Source organism: Capricornis sumatraensis, chromosome 11 (assembly GCF_032405125.1).
Source record: "Capricornis sumatraensis isolate serow.1 chromosome 11, serow.2, whole genome shotgun sequence".
NCBI lineage: Eukaryota > Metazoa > Chordata > Mammalia > Artiodactyla > Bovidae > Capricornis > Capricornis sumatraensis.
In genome coordinates, this window is record NC_091079.1 from 63,980,613 (window position 1) to 64,002,191 (window position 21,579).

The 21,579-nt window shown below is 41.6% G+C and overlaps 1 protein-coding gene across 1 annotated transcript; it reads right to left on the reverse strand.

Moving 5' to 3' along the window:
- Nucleotides 1-11,062: 11,062 nt before the first annotated feature.
- Nucleotides 11,063-19,380, reverse strand: CCN3 (cellular communication network factor 3). The gene is made up of 5 exons (XM_068983803.1): nucleotides 19,237-19,380; nucleotides 18,884-19,109; nucleotides 17,342-17,596; nucleotides 15,584-15,798; nucleotides 11,063-12,455 (listed from the first exon to the last, which is right to left on the reverse strand). Exons 1-5 carry the CDS (start codon nucleotides 19,345-19,347, stop codon nucleotides 12,195-12,197), a joined length of 1,068 nt encoding a protein of 355 aa, XP_068839904.1. The 5' UTR covers nucleotides 19,348-19,380; the 3' UTR covers nucleotides 11,063-12,194.
- Nucleotides 19,381-21,579: the final 2,199 nt, after the last annotated feature.

A 21,579-nucleotide genomic window follows, 5' to 3' on the forward strand; every position in this document is an offset into this window, starting at 1 on the left:
TAGCCAAGAAGATGTAAATAGTCTTTCATTCTGTAGAAGATACAAACCCTGAGTAATTTAAAATTTAGCCAAATGCCTGTGAAGGCTCTAGATAACAAATAAAAGGACATTTTCTCTGGGCTTAATGCCCATGGAAAACATGCCACACACCTAGCTAGTCAGGATAGGGATGAGAGCTCTTGGCTGTCACTATTTTTTTTCATAGTGAGATTGTAGAGTTCAGGGAACACTCAAGTGAAATAATGTCATTTTCCCCTTCAGGTAAAAAATAGTAGCTTCTTTAGACATTTTCAAAGCTATAAATATTAATCAAAGATGAGAAAGACACAGAATTAAAAGAGTGGTAGAAAATTAATGGGTGAAAAAGGTTTTGTGCAATTTACAAGATTTGAGGGACTTATAAATCCACAGTTAAGTTGTATAGAGCTAAAGAGGTGTGCAACTCAATGCAAAGTGTTGGGGAAAATTATGCTCACTGAAAGACAGGACTTTGTGTTTTTAAGGAAGACAATGGAAAATAATACTTGGATTTACTTTTGTTCCAAGGTTGAACAATTTAAACTTCATTAACCATTCCAGTGTGGTATGAAGTTCAACTCTTTTTGTCTAAGAACCTGTGTCCAACATTGGAAGAATTATCTGTGATGATCAGTCTAATAAGAGAAGAGGTGTGTGGTCAGGCCTTAGACAGTCTCAAGCTTTGATCAAATGAAAGAATTAACTAATTAATACATTTTTCTTGGATAAATCGTAAAGGCTAATTTTTAAAATGGTAGTTCAGTTGAGTTGCTCAGTCATGTCTGACTGTTTGTGACCTCATGAATCGCAGTACACCAGGCCTCCCTGTCCATCACCAACTCCTGGAGTTCACGCAGACTCACATCCATTGAGTCAGTGATGCCACCCAGCCATCTCATCCTCTGTCGTCCCCTTCTCCTCCTGCCCTCAATCCCTCCCAGCATCAGAGTCTTTTCTAATGAGTCAACTCTTCATAGGAGGTGGCCAAAGTACTGGAGTTTCAGCTTTAGCATCATTCCCTCCAAAGAAATCCCAGGGCTGATCTCCTTCAGAATGGACTGGTTGGATCTCCTTGCAGTCCAAGGGACTCTCAAGAGTCTTCTCCAACACCACAGTTCAAAAACATCAATTCTTCAGCACTCAGCCTTCTTCACAGTCCAACTCTCACATCCATACATGACCACTGGAAAAACCATATCCTTGACTAGACGAAACTTAGGCACTACTAAACAAATGACTTGTTTTTAAGATATTGAATGGTCATTAACTAGTTAGTAACTTGGGTTATAAACAAGTTGTTAGAATGAAATGAGCTATTTCAAAAAATGGTCTGCCCAATTAAATGAATCTATCTACAAAGCTTTGCATTTATAGATGCACCTTGATATCTTATTTCAGTCCAACAAATCAGTGGCTCCATAGAAAAGCCAAAATCTTTGATTGGTAAGATATAGTTTTAGTAGCTGGTTTCCTGTTTGATTTTTTTAAATCCCCCAAACAGGTTGGGGATGTATACATACAGTTTTAATTAGCATCTCCATTGCTTCATCAAAAAATTTACAAACAACAAATGCTGGAAAGGGTATATAAAGAAGGGGACCCTCTTACACTGTTGTCAGGAATGTAAATTGGTACAGACACTATGGAGAACATAATGGAGATGCCTCAAAAAACTAGAAATACAGCTATAATATGACCAGCAGACTCACTCTTGGGTGTATATCAGGAAGAAACCATAATTCAAAACAATACATGTGCCTCGGTGTGCACTGCAGCACTATTTACAATAGTCAGAGCATGGAAATAACCTCAATGCCCATCAACAGAAGAATGGATAAGGGAGATGTGGTAGGTATATACAATGGAATATTCAGTTCAGTTCATTTCAGTTCAGTCACTCAGTCGTGTCTGACTCTTTGCGATCCCATGAATTGCAGCACGCCAGGCCTCCCTGTCCATCACCAACTCCCAGAGTTCACCCAAACTCATGTGCATCGAGTCGGTGATGCCATCTAGCCATCTCATCCTCAGTCGTCCCCTTCTCCTCCTGCCCCAAATCCCTCCCAGCATCAGGATCTTTTCCAATGAGTCAACTCTTTTCATCAGGGGGCCCAAGTATTGGAGTTTCAGCTTCAGCATCAGTCCTTCCAATGAACACCCAGGACTGATCTCCTTTAGGATGAACTGGTTGGATCTCCTTGCAGTCCAAGGGACTCTCAAGAGTCTTCTCCAACACCACAATTCAAAAGCATCAATTCTTCAACACTCAGCTTTATAGTCCAACTTTCCATCCATACATGACCACTGGAACCATAGCCTTGACTAGACGGACCTTTGTTGGCAAAGTAATGTCTCTGCTTTTTAATATGCTATCTAGGTTGGAATATTACTCAGTCATAAAAAGGAATGAAATTGGGCCATTTGTAGAGACATAAGTAAACCTAGAGACTGTCATACAGAGTGAATAAGTCATAAAGAGAAAAACAAATATCATATAACATGGCTTATATGTGGAATCTAGAGTAAAGATTCAGCTAAACTTATTTGCAAAGCAGAAATAAAAACATAGATGTAGAGAACAAACTCATACGTAACAAGGGGGAAAGGAAGGGTGGGCTGAATTGTGAGGTTGGAGCTGATATATATGCCCTACTTTGTATAAAATAGCTAACCAATGAGAACCTACTGCATAGAACAGGGAATTCTACTCAGTGTTCTGTGATGACCTAAATGGGAAGGAAATCTAAAAAAGAGAGGATATATGTGTATATATAACTGATTCACTTTGTTGTACAGCAGAAACTAACACAACATTATAAAGCAACTATACTCCAATAAAATTTAAAAAGAAAAAAAAAAAAAAAAGACTTCACTGCTTATTGCATCACCATAGTGCCTAGAAAGACCAGAATAAACCTAAAGGCTTTGGTGGTTATTTTCTAATCCAAAAAACGGAAGTGCTTCTATTGCAGAGAGTTCAACCTTTGAAATGCTCATTATAATAACAGAGAAAAGGAGGAGGAAGTGCACTGTCAGCTCTTGGGAAACGATGGTGAGTCATGCTATCACGAGTCTGGCCTCTACAGCCACGTGCCCTGGAGTGTTAATCCTTATCAGTCTTATCTGTAAAGTGGGGTAGCATTGCTCACCTTTTAGGGTTTTGGTGAGGAAAAATAAGGTTATGAAGATGAAATTTATGAGTGCATGGCTCATAGTAGGTACTCCGCAAGTATCCATGTGGATAGAACCCCGAGAGTTGTTGAAGTCAACATCCTTGTCCACGTTGCTGTTACTTGGGACCTCCCAGCATACTGTTTAAGCCTGGATGCTGATTTTCTCAATTTAGTGATGTGTGTACTGTTATAGTTCTTTGTTTCTATTTCTCTTTTAATGATTGTATATTGAAATTAAGTTCAATAACTATCTATTACATATTGAAATTGTTTATTTGTGTGTAATGAGTGGTTTCTTTTGTTAACAAATCCTTTGAACCTGAAACAAAAGTAAAATTTTTGACCAAACAAGTACATGTAACCCAGGATACAGATAGTAAAGCAGAGGGATTAAACAAACAAATTCTGGATATGGAATGGGAGAATTCAGACCCAATCCTTACCACATAATAGATTTTCGATTCTGTATAAGCTGTTCATCTTTCCAAAGCTTTGCTTTCCTCATCTGGAATTTTGAGATAAAATGGTATCGCCCACATAGGATTTTTATAAGGAGTAAAGTAAATGAGGTCATCTATGTAAAAGACTTTGCGTGTTGTCTGGAACCTAATAAGCTTGATAAATGTTCATTCTTTCCCTCCTCCACCATCCTCTCCTTCTTTATCTCCTTAAATTTTAAATATTCTAAAAGAAACATTTAACAATATTTTTGTACTTCTAAAAGTGGGACTTTTGTGCTTATAATTGATGGCATGTCCTAGGTCATTTGGAAGAATTTATTTCTTTTTGATGTATGAATTGTTAATAGTATTTCCTAAGATTGATGCCTCACAAAATGAGATAGAATTTGGAATTATTATTATTATTGCTAATCAGACCATGTGAAGTATGCAAGGACATATAAGAAGCTTCAGTTAAATACCATTATGTAGCATCAAGTTTACTTGAAGATTTAGGTGGTAAAAATTGAATAGTCAATTAGAAAATTTAAATGTTATTTTTCTATTTAAACAAGCATGGACAGATTCAAGAAAAGTCAAGATTTATGTGAACTTTTAAGAGAAGAATGTGGCATGGCCTAGACACTTCCGCTTGAAATTCTAGATTGGTGTTGTAGTTGTTCACCATGCTCAGCTGTTTGGAGTAACGTGATGGAAGTTTGAGAAGCACAGTGTGAGGCAGTGGCAAGAAAACCAAAGGAGCTCCCTGCCCTCATGGAGCCTAGAGTCTAATGGGAGAAAGACATGAAAACAAATAACAGATGCAGGGCATTTTAGTAGCTATGATAGAATTGCTATGAGGAGCATTTAGGCACAAAGGAGAAAGTGGCCCAGTTCTGTTCAAAACTTAAGGGTACAGTTGAGAAGACTTCTTAGAGAAAGTGACCTTGAAGTATATATTTTTTGTCTTTTATTTTATTAATGTATTTTAATTGAAGGCTAATTGCTTTACAATATTGTGGTGTTTTTTGCCATACATTGACATGAATCAGCCATGGGTGTACATGTGTCTCCCCATCCCAAACTGCCCTCCCACCTCCCTCCCCATCCCATCCTTCTGGGTTGTCCCAGCACAGTAGCTTTGAGTGCCCTGTTTCATGTATTGAACTTGGACTGGTCATCTATTTCACACATGGTAATATACATGCTTCATTGCTATTCTCTCAAATCATCCCACCCTTGGCTTCTTCCACAAAGTCCAAAAGTCTGTTCATATCTGTGTCTCTTTAGCTGTCTTACACATAGGGTCATTGTTACCATCTTTCTAAATTCCATATATCTGCGTTAATATACTGTATTGGTGCTTTTCTTTCTGACTTACTTCACTCTGTATAACAGGCTCCAGAAATTTGTGATACATATACACAGCTATTAAAAAGAGCACATTTGGGTCAGTTCTTATGAGGTGGATGAAATTGAAGTATATTCTTGAATGAGGGTATGTAGTTTGGAGAAATGACAGGGCACACTCAATAAGACTTGTAGTTTTTAATTCTTTTTCTTGGGTGCTGAGAAGCTCTGAAAAATATTGGGGAAGATTCTCACTGCTGAACTTTCAGAGGAACTAGAACACACATTTATTGGGATCTCCTCTGACAAAGACCCCCAAGAATCTTGTGGATGGCCCTGCTTCAGCAGGACAAATCTGGGTCATTTGGGGGCATACTGACCCTTATTTAACCCAGGCTAAAAACTTTTTGACTTCTTCTAGACTTCCGAATCTATGCTACAAACAGATCTCGCTTCTCAGATTTTGCTAATAAAATATAAGTCCAAGCAACATCCTCTTCTTGGATCCTAAAGCATTTCTTTCCAAGATCCTTTTGGCTCAAAAGTACTGGTGGGCTTTTTATTCTGTGAAATGTTGCCATTTGAATGGAATTGTATATTCTTTCATAGAGCTTCCTGGGTTGAAATTCACACCTTCAGCTTCTTGTCCTAAAGAAAAAGACATATATTCTTTAGGAAAAATTGTACAGCCTTACCATCCTTACCCTTTGCACCTTCTAATTATCCCCAGAACAGCTGGCTTAATGTAACAGTAATTCACAGTCCTCAGCTGGATGGCTGCAGAGAATTCTTCTTTATTCAGAGTTCAGCAAGTGCCAGCAGTGTTATTGAAGCAGTAATTGAATTTGGTGAACCCTCTGCGGTCAAGACAGCATAACACTGCCTGAAAGAACCATGTGGTGTGGTTAAGATGAATAGACTTCCAACAAAAATGAATCTTCAAACTAAGCTCAAGAGCACACAGCCAAAAGGACATACTGTTTTGATGATCTGACTTATGATATTGAGCATTTTTGGAGCAAAACCTGTTCAGAAGCATGACAACGTGTATCTACAAGTAAAACACTGGGAGAGAAATCTAATACTGTCCAGAAATCTCCTGCAAAAGCTTTATCAATAATCTCATCAAGCACAGATAGGCGTGTGACAAACATATTTCCTAGGGTAAAGGTGTCCTCGCTGCATTGTTGAATTGAATCCTCAAGTGACAAAAGAAAAGAAAAATCCTCCATTAATTTTCAATGAAGTGTGCCTTGTCACTAAACAGCAATTAAGTGATTTCAAAAGTTTCACATTCACAGAATGATCTCAACAAGCTCACGACTTTGCAATGCTGTTTCTAAAAGAGAACATTTATAGTTTGGGAAAACAGAACAAAAATGAAAACTGTTGGAATTGTTTTGGTTGCTGAAAATATACTTGGCCTCAGTGTCTGCGGCGCTGTAGAAAGGAAAGAACTTTGGCTCTGAGCTCATGCAGACTCTGAGTTTGAATCCCAGCCCCTTCATTCACTGTGTCCTTAATAGGTCATTAACTTTCTTTGAATCTCTTGGTCTTTTCCTGAGGTCAGTAATGTCTGCCTCTGAACATGACATGCATGATTAAGGGGTGGTGCTTGACTCTACTGGAGAATTTTATTTTAGCAGCTGTCATTTGCTGGCCTACTGTGTGCCTGGCATGATCAAATGCTTAAGAACACATATTAAGTTACAACAACACGTGTTTAGTACCTAGGATGGTCATTTCATCCAACTTTGCCTGGGACTGTCTTGATTTTACGACTGAAATTCCTGAGTCCCAGGGACCATATCAGTTCAGAACAACTTAGGGTGATTGGCTACTCTCTCAATATTATGATTTCATCTTACAGGTATGGACACCAAGACACAGAGGGTGTGTCCAAATTGCCCAATATCCCAAAGCTGGGAAAGAACAGACCTGATTTGCAAACCCAAGCTTGAATAACTCCCAAACCTGTACTCTTTCTGCAGTCTTAAACTCTGCTCTGTAAATATTGCTTTTAACTAGGACGTTCTAGAGTTAATAAATATTTGTGGATCAGATCACATTTTTTTCACAAGTATCTGAAATCGTGATTTCAGGAATGCATGTATGTGTGTTTGTAGATGATAGAGAGTGGAAGACCTCTAAGTGAGAGATAAAGAAAACTATAGAGACAGTGACACTGAAAATGAGAGTTTAAGAGCCTAGCATCTATTTCGAAGAGCATTTTATCTTTTGTCAATGCAGAGTTCACTGATGCATTCACATATCCATCCATCCACGCATTCACTGAGTGAAGCTCTGTGCCAGGCTGTGTTGCATGCATGCTTCATCGTATCCAGCTCTTCGCGATCCTTTAGACTGTAGCTCCCAGGCTCCTCTGTCCGTGGGATTTGCCAGGCAAGGATACTGGAGTGGGTTGCCATTTCCTCCTCCAGGGAATCTTCCTGACCCAGGGATTGAACCCACATCTCCTGTGTCTCCTGCATGGCAGGCAGATTCTTTACCTGTTGAGTCATCAGAGAAAGCCCAAGTACTTCTTTACAAAGAAGACTAAAATGTTGGCCTCAAGATGCTCATTGTAATGGGATTTTTAAAGAAGTAGTTGTAAATGATGCAAGAGCTAGGATGATAGAGGCAAACCCTACATGTTTGAGCCCCTGCATTTGTATCATCACCTGCTTCCATATTGCTCCAGCCACCTGGATATTTTTTTAATGAAGCTCCAAGCTTATTCCAGATGCTGACTTTTTTTTTTTTAATCCTAAGCTGTTATCTCAGCCTGGAAGATTCTCTCTCCTAATCTTGGTGATTGAGATGTAAGATGAAATACTACATCTTCAGAAAAAAAACACCTTTACTACCTCCAGCTAAATTACCCACCCAGAAACTATTAGGTCACCTTAGTTTAATAATCTTCTTAGGCTTTATCTCCTTTGACTTTTTGTTTACTGCTTTATGCTTGCTGAGGCATACAGTGAGTCATTGCCAGGAAGAAAAGTAACATTTATTTTATTGTTTGTTTTATTCATGACTGTATTCTCAGGACTTAAAACTATGCTAGGCACACAAACGCAGTCAATAAGTATTTTTTGAAAGAACAAAAGGAATGAATTGATAAACGTTTTGGATGCTGGAAGGGGCAGCCAGAGCAAGATGAATGGGCAGAGGTGTGAAAGGAAATTGTGCTTGAAGGGATATGTGAATTCAGACTTGCTATTTTGTTTTCCTATTGTTGCTGTTCTCATTATATTACAGGTAGTGTAAGTTGGATTTCCCTGGTGGCTCAGCAGTGCAGAACCTGCCTGTCAATGCAAGAAACAGAGGAAATTTGGTTCAATCCCTGGGTCAGGAAGATCTCCTGGAAAAGGAAATGGCAACCCACTTCAGTATTCTTGCCTGGGAAATCCCATGGACAGAGGAGCCTGGTGGGCTACAGTTCATGGGGTGGCGAAAGAGTTGGACATGACTTAGCAACTAAATTACAACAACAAAAATGTCCTAAGTTTAAAAAAACGTTCAAAAAGAAATCACAAAAAAGGGGAAAATATGACTCCAATTTGACATAATTGCTAATATTTTGTTGCTCATTTTCTCAGTTTTTTCAATTCATGGAAACTTAAAAACAAATCCCTCTTTTCAAAATTCTATATGTTTTATGGGGGTAAATATTTTCTGACATTTTCATTTTAAATATTGCTTTGTTCTTCATCATAATGGCTGTCCTGGGATTTATCTAATCAGACATGTACTTTTGGACCTCAGAGTCTTCCTATTTTGCTCTTACGAGCAACATTGGATTGAATAGTTTTGCAGATAATCTTTGCAGGAATCCACAAGATAGCAGAAGCACGTTGATGAGTTCTAGATCCACCTGCTACTGCTAAGTCGCTTCAGTCATGTCCGATTCTGTGCGACCCCATAGATGGCAGCCCACCAAGCTACCCCATCCCTGGGATTCTCCAGGCAAGAACACTGGAGTGGGTTGCCATTTCCTTCTCCAATGCATGAAAGGGAAAAGTCAAAGTGACATCACTCAGTTGTGTCCGACTCTTAGCGACCCCATGGACTGCAGCCTACCAGGCTCCTCCATCCATGGGATTTTCCAGGCAAGAGTACTGGAGTGGGGTGCCACTGCCTTCTCACCAGTTCCTTTTAAACATTTATTTTAAATTTTAAGACGTTCCCTCAATTGTAATATGGGGAAGAGTGTCTACCTTGTAGGATTATTATGCAAATCAAACAATACAATGATGGTGAAGTGCTCAGTACAAAGTAAGTATGAAATCAAAGTCAGCATCCCTTGATAATCTCCTTTGAATAAACTCCTAGAAATAAAACTGGCTTTCCAATCTATCTTTAAAGAAAAAAATATTTATTTATTTATGGTTGTGCTAGGTCTTTGTTGCTGCACATGGGCTTTCTCTAGTTGCAGAGAGCAAGGGCTTCTCTTCATTGCAGTACACAAGCTTCTCATTGTGGTGGCTTCTCTTGTTGCACAGCACAAGCTCTAGACATGTGGGCTTCAGTAGTTGCAGCACGCAGGCTCAGCAGTCGTGGGGCACAGGCTTAGTTGTTCCATGGCATGTGGAATCTTCCCGGACCAGGGATCAAACCCATGTCCCCTGCATTGGCAAGCAGACTCTTATCCAGTGTATCACCAGGGAAGTCCTTTCTAGTCTATTTTAAAAGGCAAATAGAAGCTAGCTAAAGTTATGGGTGGGAAGAAGGCTTGCAGCATGGGGAAGTGAAGTTAGGAATTAAGGAAACTTTAAAAAAAAATTATGAAAGAACCAGAGAACTAGTATATCAACCAGAAAACTTTAAAACACAGAGTTAAATTAACTCTAGCCCTCATGTTGCCCAGATGAGAGCCCTGCTCACGACTGTGTTCTGCATCACCACTGGACACTGAGTAAAGGCAGGCTGATCAAGGTAATCCTGGCATCAGGAGTCCCAGTGCTCATAGTAGCATTAGTGTATTAGCCAAGATACAGGAGCAACCTAAGTGCCCATCACCAGTTGAACGGATAAAGAAGATGAGGTATATATACACATACACACACACAATATATGTATAAATACACATACATACACACAAAATAGAATATTACTCATCCCTAAAAAGGAATGAAATTCTGCCATTTGTAACAATGTGGATGGACCTAGAGGGTATTATGCTAAGTGAAATAGGCAGAGAAAGATGAGAAAGACACATACTATATGTTATCACATATATGGAAGCTGAAAAACAAAATGAATGAATATAATATGACACAAGAGAAAGACTCACAGATACAGAGAGCAAACTAGTGGTCACCAAAGGGGAGAGGGAAGGTGGGAGGGACAAGATAGGGGTAAGGGATTAGGAGGCCCAAACTACTATGTATAAAATAAACAAGATAAAAGGATACATTGTATAGCACAGGGGATGTAGCCAATATTTCATAACAACTGTAAATGGAGTATAAACCATAAAAATATAGAATCACTATTTGTACACCTAAAACTAGTATAATGTTGTAAATCAGCTATACTTCAATTTAAAAAAGAAGATACTCTTGGCAATTTAAGTTGGGTAATTGAGAGAATTGGGGGGGGGGTACTTTAACTAGATAAGGAAGACAGTAAGGTGAGTTTTGTTTGGTCCAACCACAAGTTCAATTTTTAATTTATGGAAGTATCTCGAAGGCTGTCCAGAAAAAAATACCAGGGTTCTAAATACTGGATTGAGTAAAAAGAGTGGAGAATAGCTAAGGCCTTGGCAATAGAGATCACCAAATTAACAATGGTCTTTTGTTTTCCTTCTGATCAGAAATTCTAAGTTCATCTAAAAGTATCCACTTTGCTCTCAATAGATGCTCATTTGTTATCTGACTTAATTGGTAAATTTTAATTTAACTTTTACTCTCAATAAATAACTCAGAAGCACAAAACTAATAGCAGAGTCACACTTTGATAAGATAATGTTTATTTAGTAATGTCCAACAGGTAGCGAAAGTAAAAAAGAATATTTTTAAAAATGTATAATTTATATTTATATAAATACTTTAAAGGAGAAAAGCTGAACACATAGGGTGACAATAGAAGAATGTATACATTTAAGTTTGCAGTCTATCTTATAGCCTGACAAGTTAGATAAACATATGTAGATGCATATATCTTGTTCATGAGTTTGCCTAACTAAGACCCAAGGATAAGTTTGGGGCATCTGTACAATAATTCTGAACCACCATGGAGTTTGTGGTATCTCGCCACTGCAGTCATGTCGATTTTGTTTTTCTTTTTCAAAATTCCACTACCAACATATTTGAAAGTTATCAAAAGTTGTAATCAGGTGCTTTGGGCCTCAGTTTATTCATTGGTCAGATAAGAGGACCCCTGCTGATGTGTTCTGCTTCTGAATTAAAAAATTAGTGATCCCCAGGAACCTCCAGACACATACAAATGTCTGAGGGCTGAGAGAGGCTGGTCATCTCTGTATAAGGGGTAATTTTCTGTTTGGCTTCTTTCTTTTGGAAAGGAGTCAGCTTGTCTGAAATGGAGCCAGTTTATGACACCAGTGCACTTAATTAATAAGCTTCCATTTTCGTAGATATAGCTTGTTTCCCATGCACACAGAAAACAGATTTCAAGTTGGAGAACTATATGTTTCATCGGATCTCAGAATTTAAAGTTGAGAGTTGAGTCACTGAAAAAGAGTGCTCCACAGAGAACCCTTAGGTCAATCCTCCGTCTATGGTGAAATATTTACATGACAATACTCTCAGTATAACCTTGGACTTCACCATGTCATTCACTACAGTGACCTTTTCTTCAAATTTCACAAGTGTATAACAAAATGAGCACAATGTGATACTGTTTACACAGATGTGTATCTGATTTCTGAAATTTATAGACGTTTTCACATGTAGTAAATGTGTAGTAAATGTGAGTAGTAAACATGTAAAAGAAAAAGTCATCCCTAAGTACTCTCCTGAGCTTACCTTGATTCCAGGTTTACAGTTAATCATATCCTTCATGAAGAAAAAAAGACAGATATAACTGACCTCGTATGACCACAGAAAATACATGAGACTCAGAGGAGGATAATAATTCTTCATAATTTTCCTTATATTCATTTGATGGTGGGTGGCTGCAGTTTGCCTCTGTAGGTGAGCTTCTCAAGGGACATGTTACATCTTCCCTCGCTGGTGTTTGGCTTTAAGTCTTAGAGGAAAGACGAGTTGCTGTGAGGACAGTTGTTGTGACAGGTGCAGGTCCCAATGACCATCACTGGCTTCTTGAGGATCTGCCCTGGGGAGCACTGGAACTCCACCTGGATGGTTTTGGTGTTGTGGGGAGTGCAGCATCGGCCATCACTACAGATCCCACAGAACCTGGGCTTGTAGGTATGCAGGCTCGTGCAGTTCTCAAACTGCAGGTGGATGGCTTTGAGTGACTTGATGCTACGGAGACACTTTTTCCCTTTCTAAGAAAGAAGAAAACGAGTGATGTGTGAAATGGTCATCTTTCCTCTGAGGGACCCATCTAGGCATATGGAATAACTTGCTAGTTGCCTACCCAATATCTGTTGCTCTTTCTTCTTTGCTAACAGAATGTTAATTTTGTTCTAACAATGTGCTCCACTACAAGTATTGCTTCCCCCAGAATATCTGGGAACTTGTGACAAAGTTCTGGGCCATGATACATAAACCAAGAGATTTTGGGAAATTCTTTGCCCTTCAGACAGTACAACTCTTAACTGCTTCCTGTATTCGTCTGCATTCCTACCTAGAATGTGGAAACCATGCCTAATTGTCTGTAATCATCTTTTGACGAAGTGACATAAGCATGAGGGTGAAAGCATATGCATGATAAAGAAAGTTTCTTTTTCAAGCCATCATAAGAAAACTAGCATTAGTTTTCATCCAATACATTCTTTAGGTGTTATAAAGAGAAATGGAATAAATATGGCATCACTGGAAGCCTATTAATATTTCAGATTTTTTCAGACATTAACTCACTTAACTTTATTAGCAACATTCACTCATACAAGGAGCAATTATTCATGTAAAGAGCAATTGTCCAAGTTTTATAGATGAGTAAATGGAGTCTCAGAAGGCTGAAGTGATCAGAAGACAACTAGTAACTGAATTTGTCTGACACAAAGCTCATTTTTTCTGCTGATATTACACTGTGACCTCAGGAAAGTCTAAGACAGTGGGATTTAAGGTTACTTTCCATGAAGGCATGGTAAGTAGGGAATTTATCCAACATTCCACTAGTATTTACTGATGAAGAACCCCAATACTGATAATGCAGTAAGACACTGATTATATGTTAATTTCCCACCTGGATTTCTTTGCCTAATTTGTCACAATTCTCCACTGCTTTTCACCTTTTTAGGCACAGTCCATAGATTGTGGAGTGATAAGACTTGGAATTCTCTAAAATCAGTAACTCTAAAGCTTTAAGAGTACATGAAAATGTACTAAACACACATTGCTAAAACACACATTGTTGGGTCTTAAACCCAGGGTTTTTATTCAGTAGATCTGATGTGGATCCCCATAATTTGAAATTCTAAAAAGTTCTTAGATGATGCTGCTGGTCTGGGGACCACACATACAGAAGCACTGTTTCATATTTAAGAATCTTTCAGTGACAAGGAAGTAATGATTACTGGGCTAGCATTTCCCTAGATTCTGAGCACATTTTTAGATTTCTAATGAAATATATACATATACTATAAATAAATATCTTAAATATAATATCTCCTAATATTAAACTGGGTACAAGATTATATTTTCTATAAGAAAAAAATATAAATTCTGGAAAAATAAACTGTAGAAAAAGCAAAATGTTAAAGCCATGGCATGGAAAAGCCTTATGTAATAAAGTACTATATTCTTGACAGTACTTAAAGGCTCTTGCTTTTTCTTTGTTGATATTTAATACACAGTGTATATTTTTGCCAGTATAAACCAAAAGGCACAAGGTCTGCAACATTTGTGTGTGTGTGTGAGTAAGAGAGAGAGAGAGAGAGATGAAGAGACAGAAACAGAGGAAGGTGTTTCTAGGTGTTCTTTCTAAACTGGTAGAAGAAGCACAGAGTTAGAATGGATCTTAAAAAGTCAGAGAGTTAAGTAGCCATATAACAATGCAACCACTAGAGACTCTTATTTTACCAATAACAGAAATAATGGTTAATATCAAGTAATGATATGTATATTAATACAGTAATCTATGCTTCCCAGGTGGCGCTAGTGGTAAAGAATCCGCCTGCAATACAGGAGATGTAAGAGCCCCAGGGTTCAATCCCTGGGTAGGGAAGATTCCCTAGAGGAGGAAATGGCAACCCATTCCAGTATTCTTAGAGAATCCCACGGACAGAGGAACCCAGTGGGCAACAGTCCATGGGTCGCAAAGAGTCAGACTCAGCTGAGCATCTGAGCGCCAGGGCAACAATCTATGCCCAGCACTTTGCAAATTCATGGAATTTAATCTTCATGACAACTCTGAGTAAGGAACTGTAGCTACTGTTAATGTCTCTGTTATGTAAGGGAAGGAACTGAGGCTTAAAGGTTAAGAAAATCACCCAAGTCCCACAGCTAGCTCATATGAGAAGCCAGGATTTAAAGTCAGCCTGTCTGGCTCCAGAGTTGCGCTCTTGAGCATGAGATGATATTGCCTCAGTTGGGAGATATGTAAATCTTTCATTGCTAGGGACTGCTTTATTTTGGCTTTAGGTTTGTACAAGGGTCCATCAACTAGTTTGATTTGAGTATTGCATTTATCTGATCTTGGGTTCTGCTAACAAGGACTGTGATGTCATCAGGAACCAATCAGAGCTTCTGAACTGCATGCCTTCTGCTCAGCATTAACACACTGAGTTGATACCATTCCAGCAAAAAAGGAAAACAATGTGCTATTTTATTTGGCACATATCACCTCTTCCTGGAAAATGTACTGGTGGCACTAGGCTTTTTGAAAGACTGAAAATAATTCCCAGACACCCATTCATTTATTCATCCATAGTTGTTTATCAAGCACACAGTACATTCCAGGTAGGATGTGGAGGACAGAGGGATTTGGAAGGCAGATGTGGTCCCTACTCTGTTGCTCCTTTCAGACTAAACCTAAAGGGTGAAGACAACTGGGCTCAGAAATGACCTTTCTAAAATCAAGCATGCTTGATCATTGAGTAACTGTGTTTTTCCAGGATGAAAAGAGATTTGCCAGACTTTTCTCAACTGGGGACAGTATTGGAGTTGTCCAACCTCTCCCTCTTTTTTTTCTTTTTTTTTGTTGGCACCACGTGGCATGTAGATCTTAGTTCCCTGACCCGGGACTGAATCCATGCCCCCTGTAATGGAAGCATGGAGTCTTAACCACATGGAGTCTTAACCACAGGATCACTGACCTCTCCCTCTTTACCTGCTGTGAGTTGCTTAGGATATTTCAATACATTAAAGAGAGAAAAAAAAAGGTAAACTCCTCTATCCTCTACTGGAAATGACTGCAGAGTCAACTAACATCACAGAGACTTGCTAAGGCACAGGGCCCAATGAGCAAGGCCACCTCCTCTGTCACGGGAGGCTTCCCCCAGGCTTGTACCTTGTCTGTTGGCTGCCTGTGCTCTTGGTCACAGGGCCGCACCATGCAGAGCCGGGTTTGCTTCACCATTTCACAGTGAGGATTCCTGTTGGTGACTCGGGTGGAAAAACCCATGCCACAGCTCTTGGAACATGCACTCCACTCTGTGGTCTGTTCGATGCAGTTGATACTGGAGTCCGAGACTGCAACTCCTAGAGTGGCTTCTGGCCTGTAGGCTATGGGATTTTGGAATAAAGACAGCACTACTGAGTGAAACATGGGGATGGCAGAGTGGTCCTTTCAACCATTATTAGAAAAAGCATCTCAACCAATCAGGTACCTGCTCAACTCAGGGGCTTTCAGGGGACAGACCTGGAACTCTGTATTTATAAGCCCCAAACAGGTAGCACAATGCCTAGCACACAGTTGACCTTCAAGAAATCTTTGTGGAATGACTGTCCAATCTGTTCATGAGAACTTAAGGAAAATCTGTCTTTGAGAAGCTTAGTAGTTTTAATAATATAGCACCGTATAGCATCAACAACCATTCCATAAACTGTAGAGAAATCACATGATTTCAACATGTGATTTTTGTCTAGAAAGATGATCAGTTAAAAATTGTAATCGGATGAGAAAGTAGAACCAACCAACTCAAAATAGTGATGGAAGTAAAACTCTGCCTTAGGGAAGTGCAACTGGTTGTCTGGGTTGTGGGATACAGTCACTTTCAGACAGGTCAGTCTCAATACTTAATATGCTGGGCACATCTCCTCCCTTACATGGCAATTTTCCTATCTGTAAGGCATAGCTGATAATTCCTCACTTCAGAAAGACTGTAAAGTTCTGTGTCCTGCCAGTGTAAATAATCTGGCTGATTAATGGCTTTTAAAATATTCTCTACTGGATCTTGAATTTTTGCTTTTCTAAAAAAAAAAAAAAGGTCATTTCCTTTAAGAGCCAAAACAAAAGGAAAAGCAAACAAAGACCCTAAAGTGTCATTTGATCCTTCCTGCAGCATCTAGAAAGGTGGCATTTCTCTGTGACACTTGTCCAGGGATGGCATTCCTCATGGGAGATAGTCTTGAGAGTGCATAGGTAGTTGACAGAATCTAGAGAAGAAAGAGCTATCACCAGGCCCTTTGCAAATGACCTAAAAGTCATTCCCCTTGAATTGATAGCCTTTCCCATTGGCTCATATGGTCAAAAAAAATCTTCCTGCAATGTGGGAAACCTGGGTTCAATCCCTGGGTCGGGAAAATCCCCTGGGGAAGGGAATGGCTAACCGTTCCCATAGTCTTGGCTGGAGAATTCCATGGACAGAGGAGCCTGGAGAGCTATAGTCCATGGGGCTGCAAAGAGTTGGACATGACTGAGTGACTCACATAAATTGACTCTTGCCATAAATATAGAAGCTATATCAATTGTGTGTTTTGCATAAAGTTGCTAAAATATACCTTTGCAATGTTAATAAGGGTCAAGTGAGACAGACTAAAATATAAATAGTAGTCATGTAATAAGATTACAAAAATCACTCCTATGACTCAAAAGAACCACTGAACATGACTCTTCTTCAGGAGAGGCTGTGTGCATACTTCCATAACTTGGCTGGGATTCCCACATGTGCTATGTCTAATCTCCGTGGGCCAGCTGGACTCCACGAATGAATGGCCAGAAACTGAAGCTGGTTTCTCACTGCAAATCCCAAAGAGCATACGTCCTTCCTGCCTGCATGTCCTCCCGTGCTGGGACTGTTAAATTCAGCTATGTTGAGTTTCTCACCTGGAAGGGTCTGGAGGCCCCCTAATGTCCCCGTCTCTTTGGTGTCACAGATCCACTTTTCACAGCACTCCCCTGGCACTTTAACTTTTCTGGGAGCTGGGCAGTCGGGCTGGGGCAGTAGCAAGTCCTCTTCACAGCGGGGCACACAGCCAACCTGTCCATCTTGGCAGGCGCACTGGTATTTGCAACTTGGCTGGAAGGTCTCCCCACTCTGGTAGATGACTCCATCGAACACACAGTTGTCTCCTTCTACCGCTAGAATCATGGGGAAGAAGAGCAGAGAGGGAAGGGGCTTCCCTGGTGGCTCAGACAGTAAAAACCTGCCTGCAATGCAGGAGATCTGAGTTCGATCCCTGGGTCGGGAAGGTCCCCTGGAGAAGAAAACGGCTACCCCACTCCAGTACTATTGCCTGGGAAATCCCATGGACAGAGGAGCTTGGCGGGCTACAGTGATTATTAATGGGGTGGTGAAGAGTCTTGGGGAAGAAGAGCAGAGAGGGAAGGGGAGAGGAAAAAAACAAAAAAAAAACAGGATGCACTGGAGAAGCTATAGAAGATGCACAGCACATGTTCCAAACCCCAATTCATTCCTTCTCTAGTTGAAGGCATCTGGTTGCTGATCTGTGTCACCAGTAGAGAGATGTCCTCATGGAGCTTCCCAGAGGAAGAAGAAGAGACACTCAAGACCACCCAGTCCTGCCACTCATGTTACAGATGAAGGAAGAGGGGCCAGACCGTGAAGTGACACTCCCAAGGTCACTTAGCTTTTGCTCCCAATGAAAAGGTTGTTTTGCAAGAACCTCCTTAGATTCTCCTATTCCAGGAGCTCAGAATTTAAAAGAAAAACAGAGCTCTTCAGTCTCCAAACAGGTTAACTGGGCAAACTGGGAAGGGCTTCAGATTCTTTGGCATCCCAGTGCAATAAATCATCACTAGTTTAGAAAAGAAGCTAAAAGACTATCCCAAGCCCCCTCATCCAGGGAGGTGGGGACAGCCTCCAACTAAATGGTACACCAGGTGGGAAACTGACTGGTTGAGTTTCACCAGCTTGATTTTACTCACAACTCATACAGGGGTTCCATAGGTCCCAGGAGAGTAGGGGCTGCTTTGGCTCAAATGGGACAATTACAGGTGTGAAAACAAACCTGAATGGCTACAGTTGGGGGGAACTCTGAGCCTGTGAGTAAGCCCAAGTTTCCATCACCCCCCAAGCATCGCCTGGAAACATGGATAGGAAATGACTTCACTGGCCCTTAACTCTGCTCTGCTCCCAGTCTGTTTGGATTCTTCTCTAGGGAGGCAAGTGACCAACGTTTCTCACCTCCACGGGAGGGCAGGTTTCCTTCCAGCTTCTGGCTCTCCTCCAAACCCCACGCGACCCCAGACCATCCCTGGCACAGGCGCTCCATAAAAATCAACTAGGGCATCACTATGAGTATTTGTGCACCACCCTCTGGGAACAAAGGGAAGAGGAGAGGAAAGAGGGGACAGCTCCGCTATCGAGAGACAGGAGATCAGGTGGCGGGGTGGGGGCAGGTTTACCCATGCAGATGCCAGTCTGGGCGCTGGGGTCCGCTCTGCGGTCGCAGAAGAGGCCGCGGCTCTCCTCGCATGGCAGCAGCACCGAACAGCTCTCGCCGCGCTGCCGAGCGCACACGAGGCAGCAGGAGCAGTCGTCCAGCACCGCTCTCACCCCAGGGGCGCAGGTCGGAGGCTTTGCGGGGCACGTGGCCGGGCACGAGGAGGGGCAACGCTCAGCCGCAGCGACCTGAGGGCGGCAAACACCGGAAGGAGAAACTTCTCATCAGGGATGCTGGAAAGCCGAGTGAGCCAGAGATCGAGCAGGGGCTTTGCTCAGAAAGTAACCAGAGGCACCTGGTGAGTGCGCCACTCACCTGTCCCAGGAGATGGAGGAGCAGGAAAGCCAGGCAGAGGCACTGCTTGGGCAGACCGAGACTCGGGCTCTGCGCACCCTGCATGTTCAGGCTTTCCCCTGTAGCTCTCATAGGCCTTTTCCAGGTCGGAGATTGGCTCTGCTCGCCCCGCTCCAGATCGGGCTCGCCCCGGGCCAGCGCCACAGCGCAGGTTTTATAGCGCGCTCCTGGGACGCGCATAAGCCGGTTGGCTGCAGCTCAGGCAGGAGGCGGGGGGACCGGCGGGGTGGGGAGTGGAACGAACCCCGGGGTTGCCATAGCAATTGGCTGTGGGTGCCGCTCTCCTTTGGGCGCGGCCCTGGGGCCTGCGTGTGCCTGTGTGTGGCGACTGGCTTTTCCCAGAGCTCCGGGCGGGGCTGGGTGGAGGCCCGGGGCCAGGACCCAGAGCTCGCCGAGCGCGTGGGAAGGAAACGCCCGTTTCCTCCTGGAAGCGGCTGCGCCTTCCCCCAGGACTAAGACACCGCCACTCCCCATCACGCTTCTCCGCCTGGCCGTTCCCAGCCGGATTGCAAACGTGGGGCTCCCCTAAAGGGTGTCTGATGTTTGCGACCATCTGTGGGGGGCTGGCGAGAGGCCCAGGAGTTTAGTCATAAAGGAAGCACATGCAGGTTTGTCACTGTTTAGGGCACGCTCGCTCTGAGTGTGGAGAGCTGGGGAGTGGGGGAGGGAGGAAAGGGGAAACAGAGAAGGGAGAAAGTAGTTGGGGGGTGGGGGTAGAAAGTAGAAGTCTTAAAGTTAGGATGGGGGGATGCTATTGGCCAAAAGGCAAAGTTTTTGTTGTTGTTTTTAATTTTTATTTATTTGGCTGTAACAGATCTTAGGTGCAGCTTGGGGTATCTTACATTGTGGCATGTGGGATCTAGTTCCCCGGGACCAGGGTTCAAAGCCCCGGCCCCAGAGAGTTAGTAACCGGATCACTACGGAAGTCCCAAGGTAGAGTTCTTTTGACTCTAATCATTTCAAGCCCTGCTGATTCTTAAACCCCCAAATCTGCAGGTTTGGTAGAAATACAAGCAAAATATAATGGAATGAAAATATGAGAGCCTGAGGTACATAAAAATGTCCTTTCTTGTAGAGAAAAACACCTTCAAACACCTGTGGTATGATGCCTCCCATGAAAGGGCACCTGTCAGAATGTAAGAGCCTCTGAGGGTGTTTAAGATGGCTTGAGCTCAGGCCCTGTCAAAACCTCAGCAAATTAAGGAAGGACTGGGAAATGTACTTCCTTTCCTGAGCTGGCATTCCAGCACATCAAATCCTTCTTCCACCTGGCACCTACTTTCAAAAAATTCAAAAAATGACTGCTGGGAAACTCTTGTCATCTCTCATGAGAAAGAACAGTTTGCTCCAAAGGTGACAGTGCTGGACGGCTTTCAAAAAAATCTCTGTCCTGTATTTCAGCTTTGCTGCTGCCTCTGGGATCACTGTGTCCACCTCCCTTGGGGCAGCCCTGTTGGAAAGCCACTTTTCAGGAAAATTATATTGGCTTGTGATGGAACTTTAGGCTTTGAAAGGAAGCAAATTTCCTCCACATCATCCATCTCCAGCATGAAGGAAATCAAAGGGAGCTTGTGTAAGGGGCTGGGTCTGCCCCTGCCACACCTATCTCCCAGGATGAAACCATCCCCAGCCCCTTCAGAGTAGTTCTCTGGACAGCTTAAGACTGCTATTACCTACTACTGAGCCTCCATGAATTTCGCTTTCTTTGAGGAAATGCAGACTGATTAGGAAAGCTTGGTGTGAGGCTGCACCGTTAATTTGTGACACGTCGGGGACACTCAGTACACTCTTCAAGTTGATGGGCCTCATGAGTCATCTGGCATAGCGATGCTTCCACATGGCTGTACATCACAATTAACCAGGGTGTATTTTGAAAGATGTATATTTTTGTTTATAATGATTTTTAAAAATTGAAGTATAGTTAGTTTACAATGTTGTGATAGCGTCAAGTGTACAACAAAGTGATTCAGCCATATGTATGTATATATTTATATGTATTTATATATACATTATATTTATATATGTGTGTGTATGTATATATACTATCTTTCATATTCTTTTCCCTTATAGGTTATCACAAGATTTTAAGTATAGTTTCTTGTGTTATACAGTAGGTCTTTGTTGTTTATCTGTTTTATATGTAGTTCTGTATACATGTTAATCCTAGCCTCCTAATTTATCCATCCCTCACCCCCTTTCCCCTTTGGTAACCATAAGTTTGTTTTCTGTGTCTGTGAGTCTCTGCTTTGCATATACATTCATCCGTGTCATTTTTTTTTCTTTTAGCGTCCACACTTAAACAAT

Coding starts and splice junctions, on each gene's coding strand:
- CCN3 (XM_068983803.1), bottom strand. CDS start 19,347: ATGAGAGCTACAGGGGAAAGCCTGAACATGCAGGGTGCGCAGAGCCCG. Junction 19,110..19,236: donor TCCTCCATCTCCTGGGACAG/GTGAGTGGCGCA, acceptor TGCCGCCCTCAG/GTCGCTGCGGCTGAGCGTTG. Junction 15,799..17,341: donor GGGCCTCCAGACCCTTCCAG/GTGAGAAACTCA, acceptor AAAATCCCATAG/CCTACAGGCCAGAAGCCACT.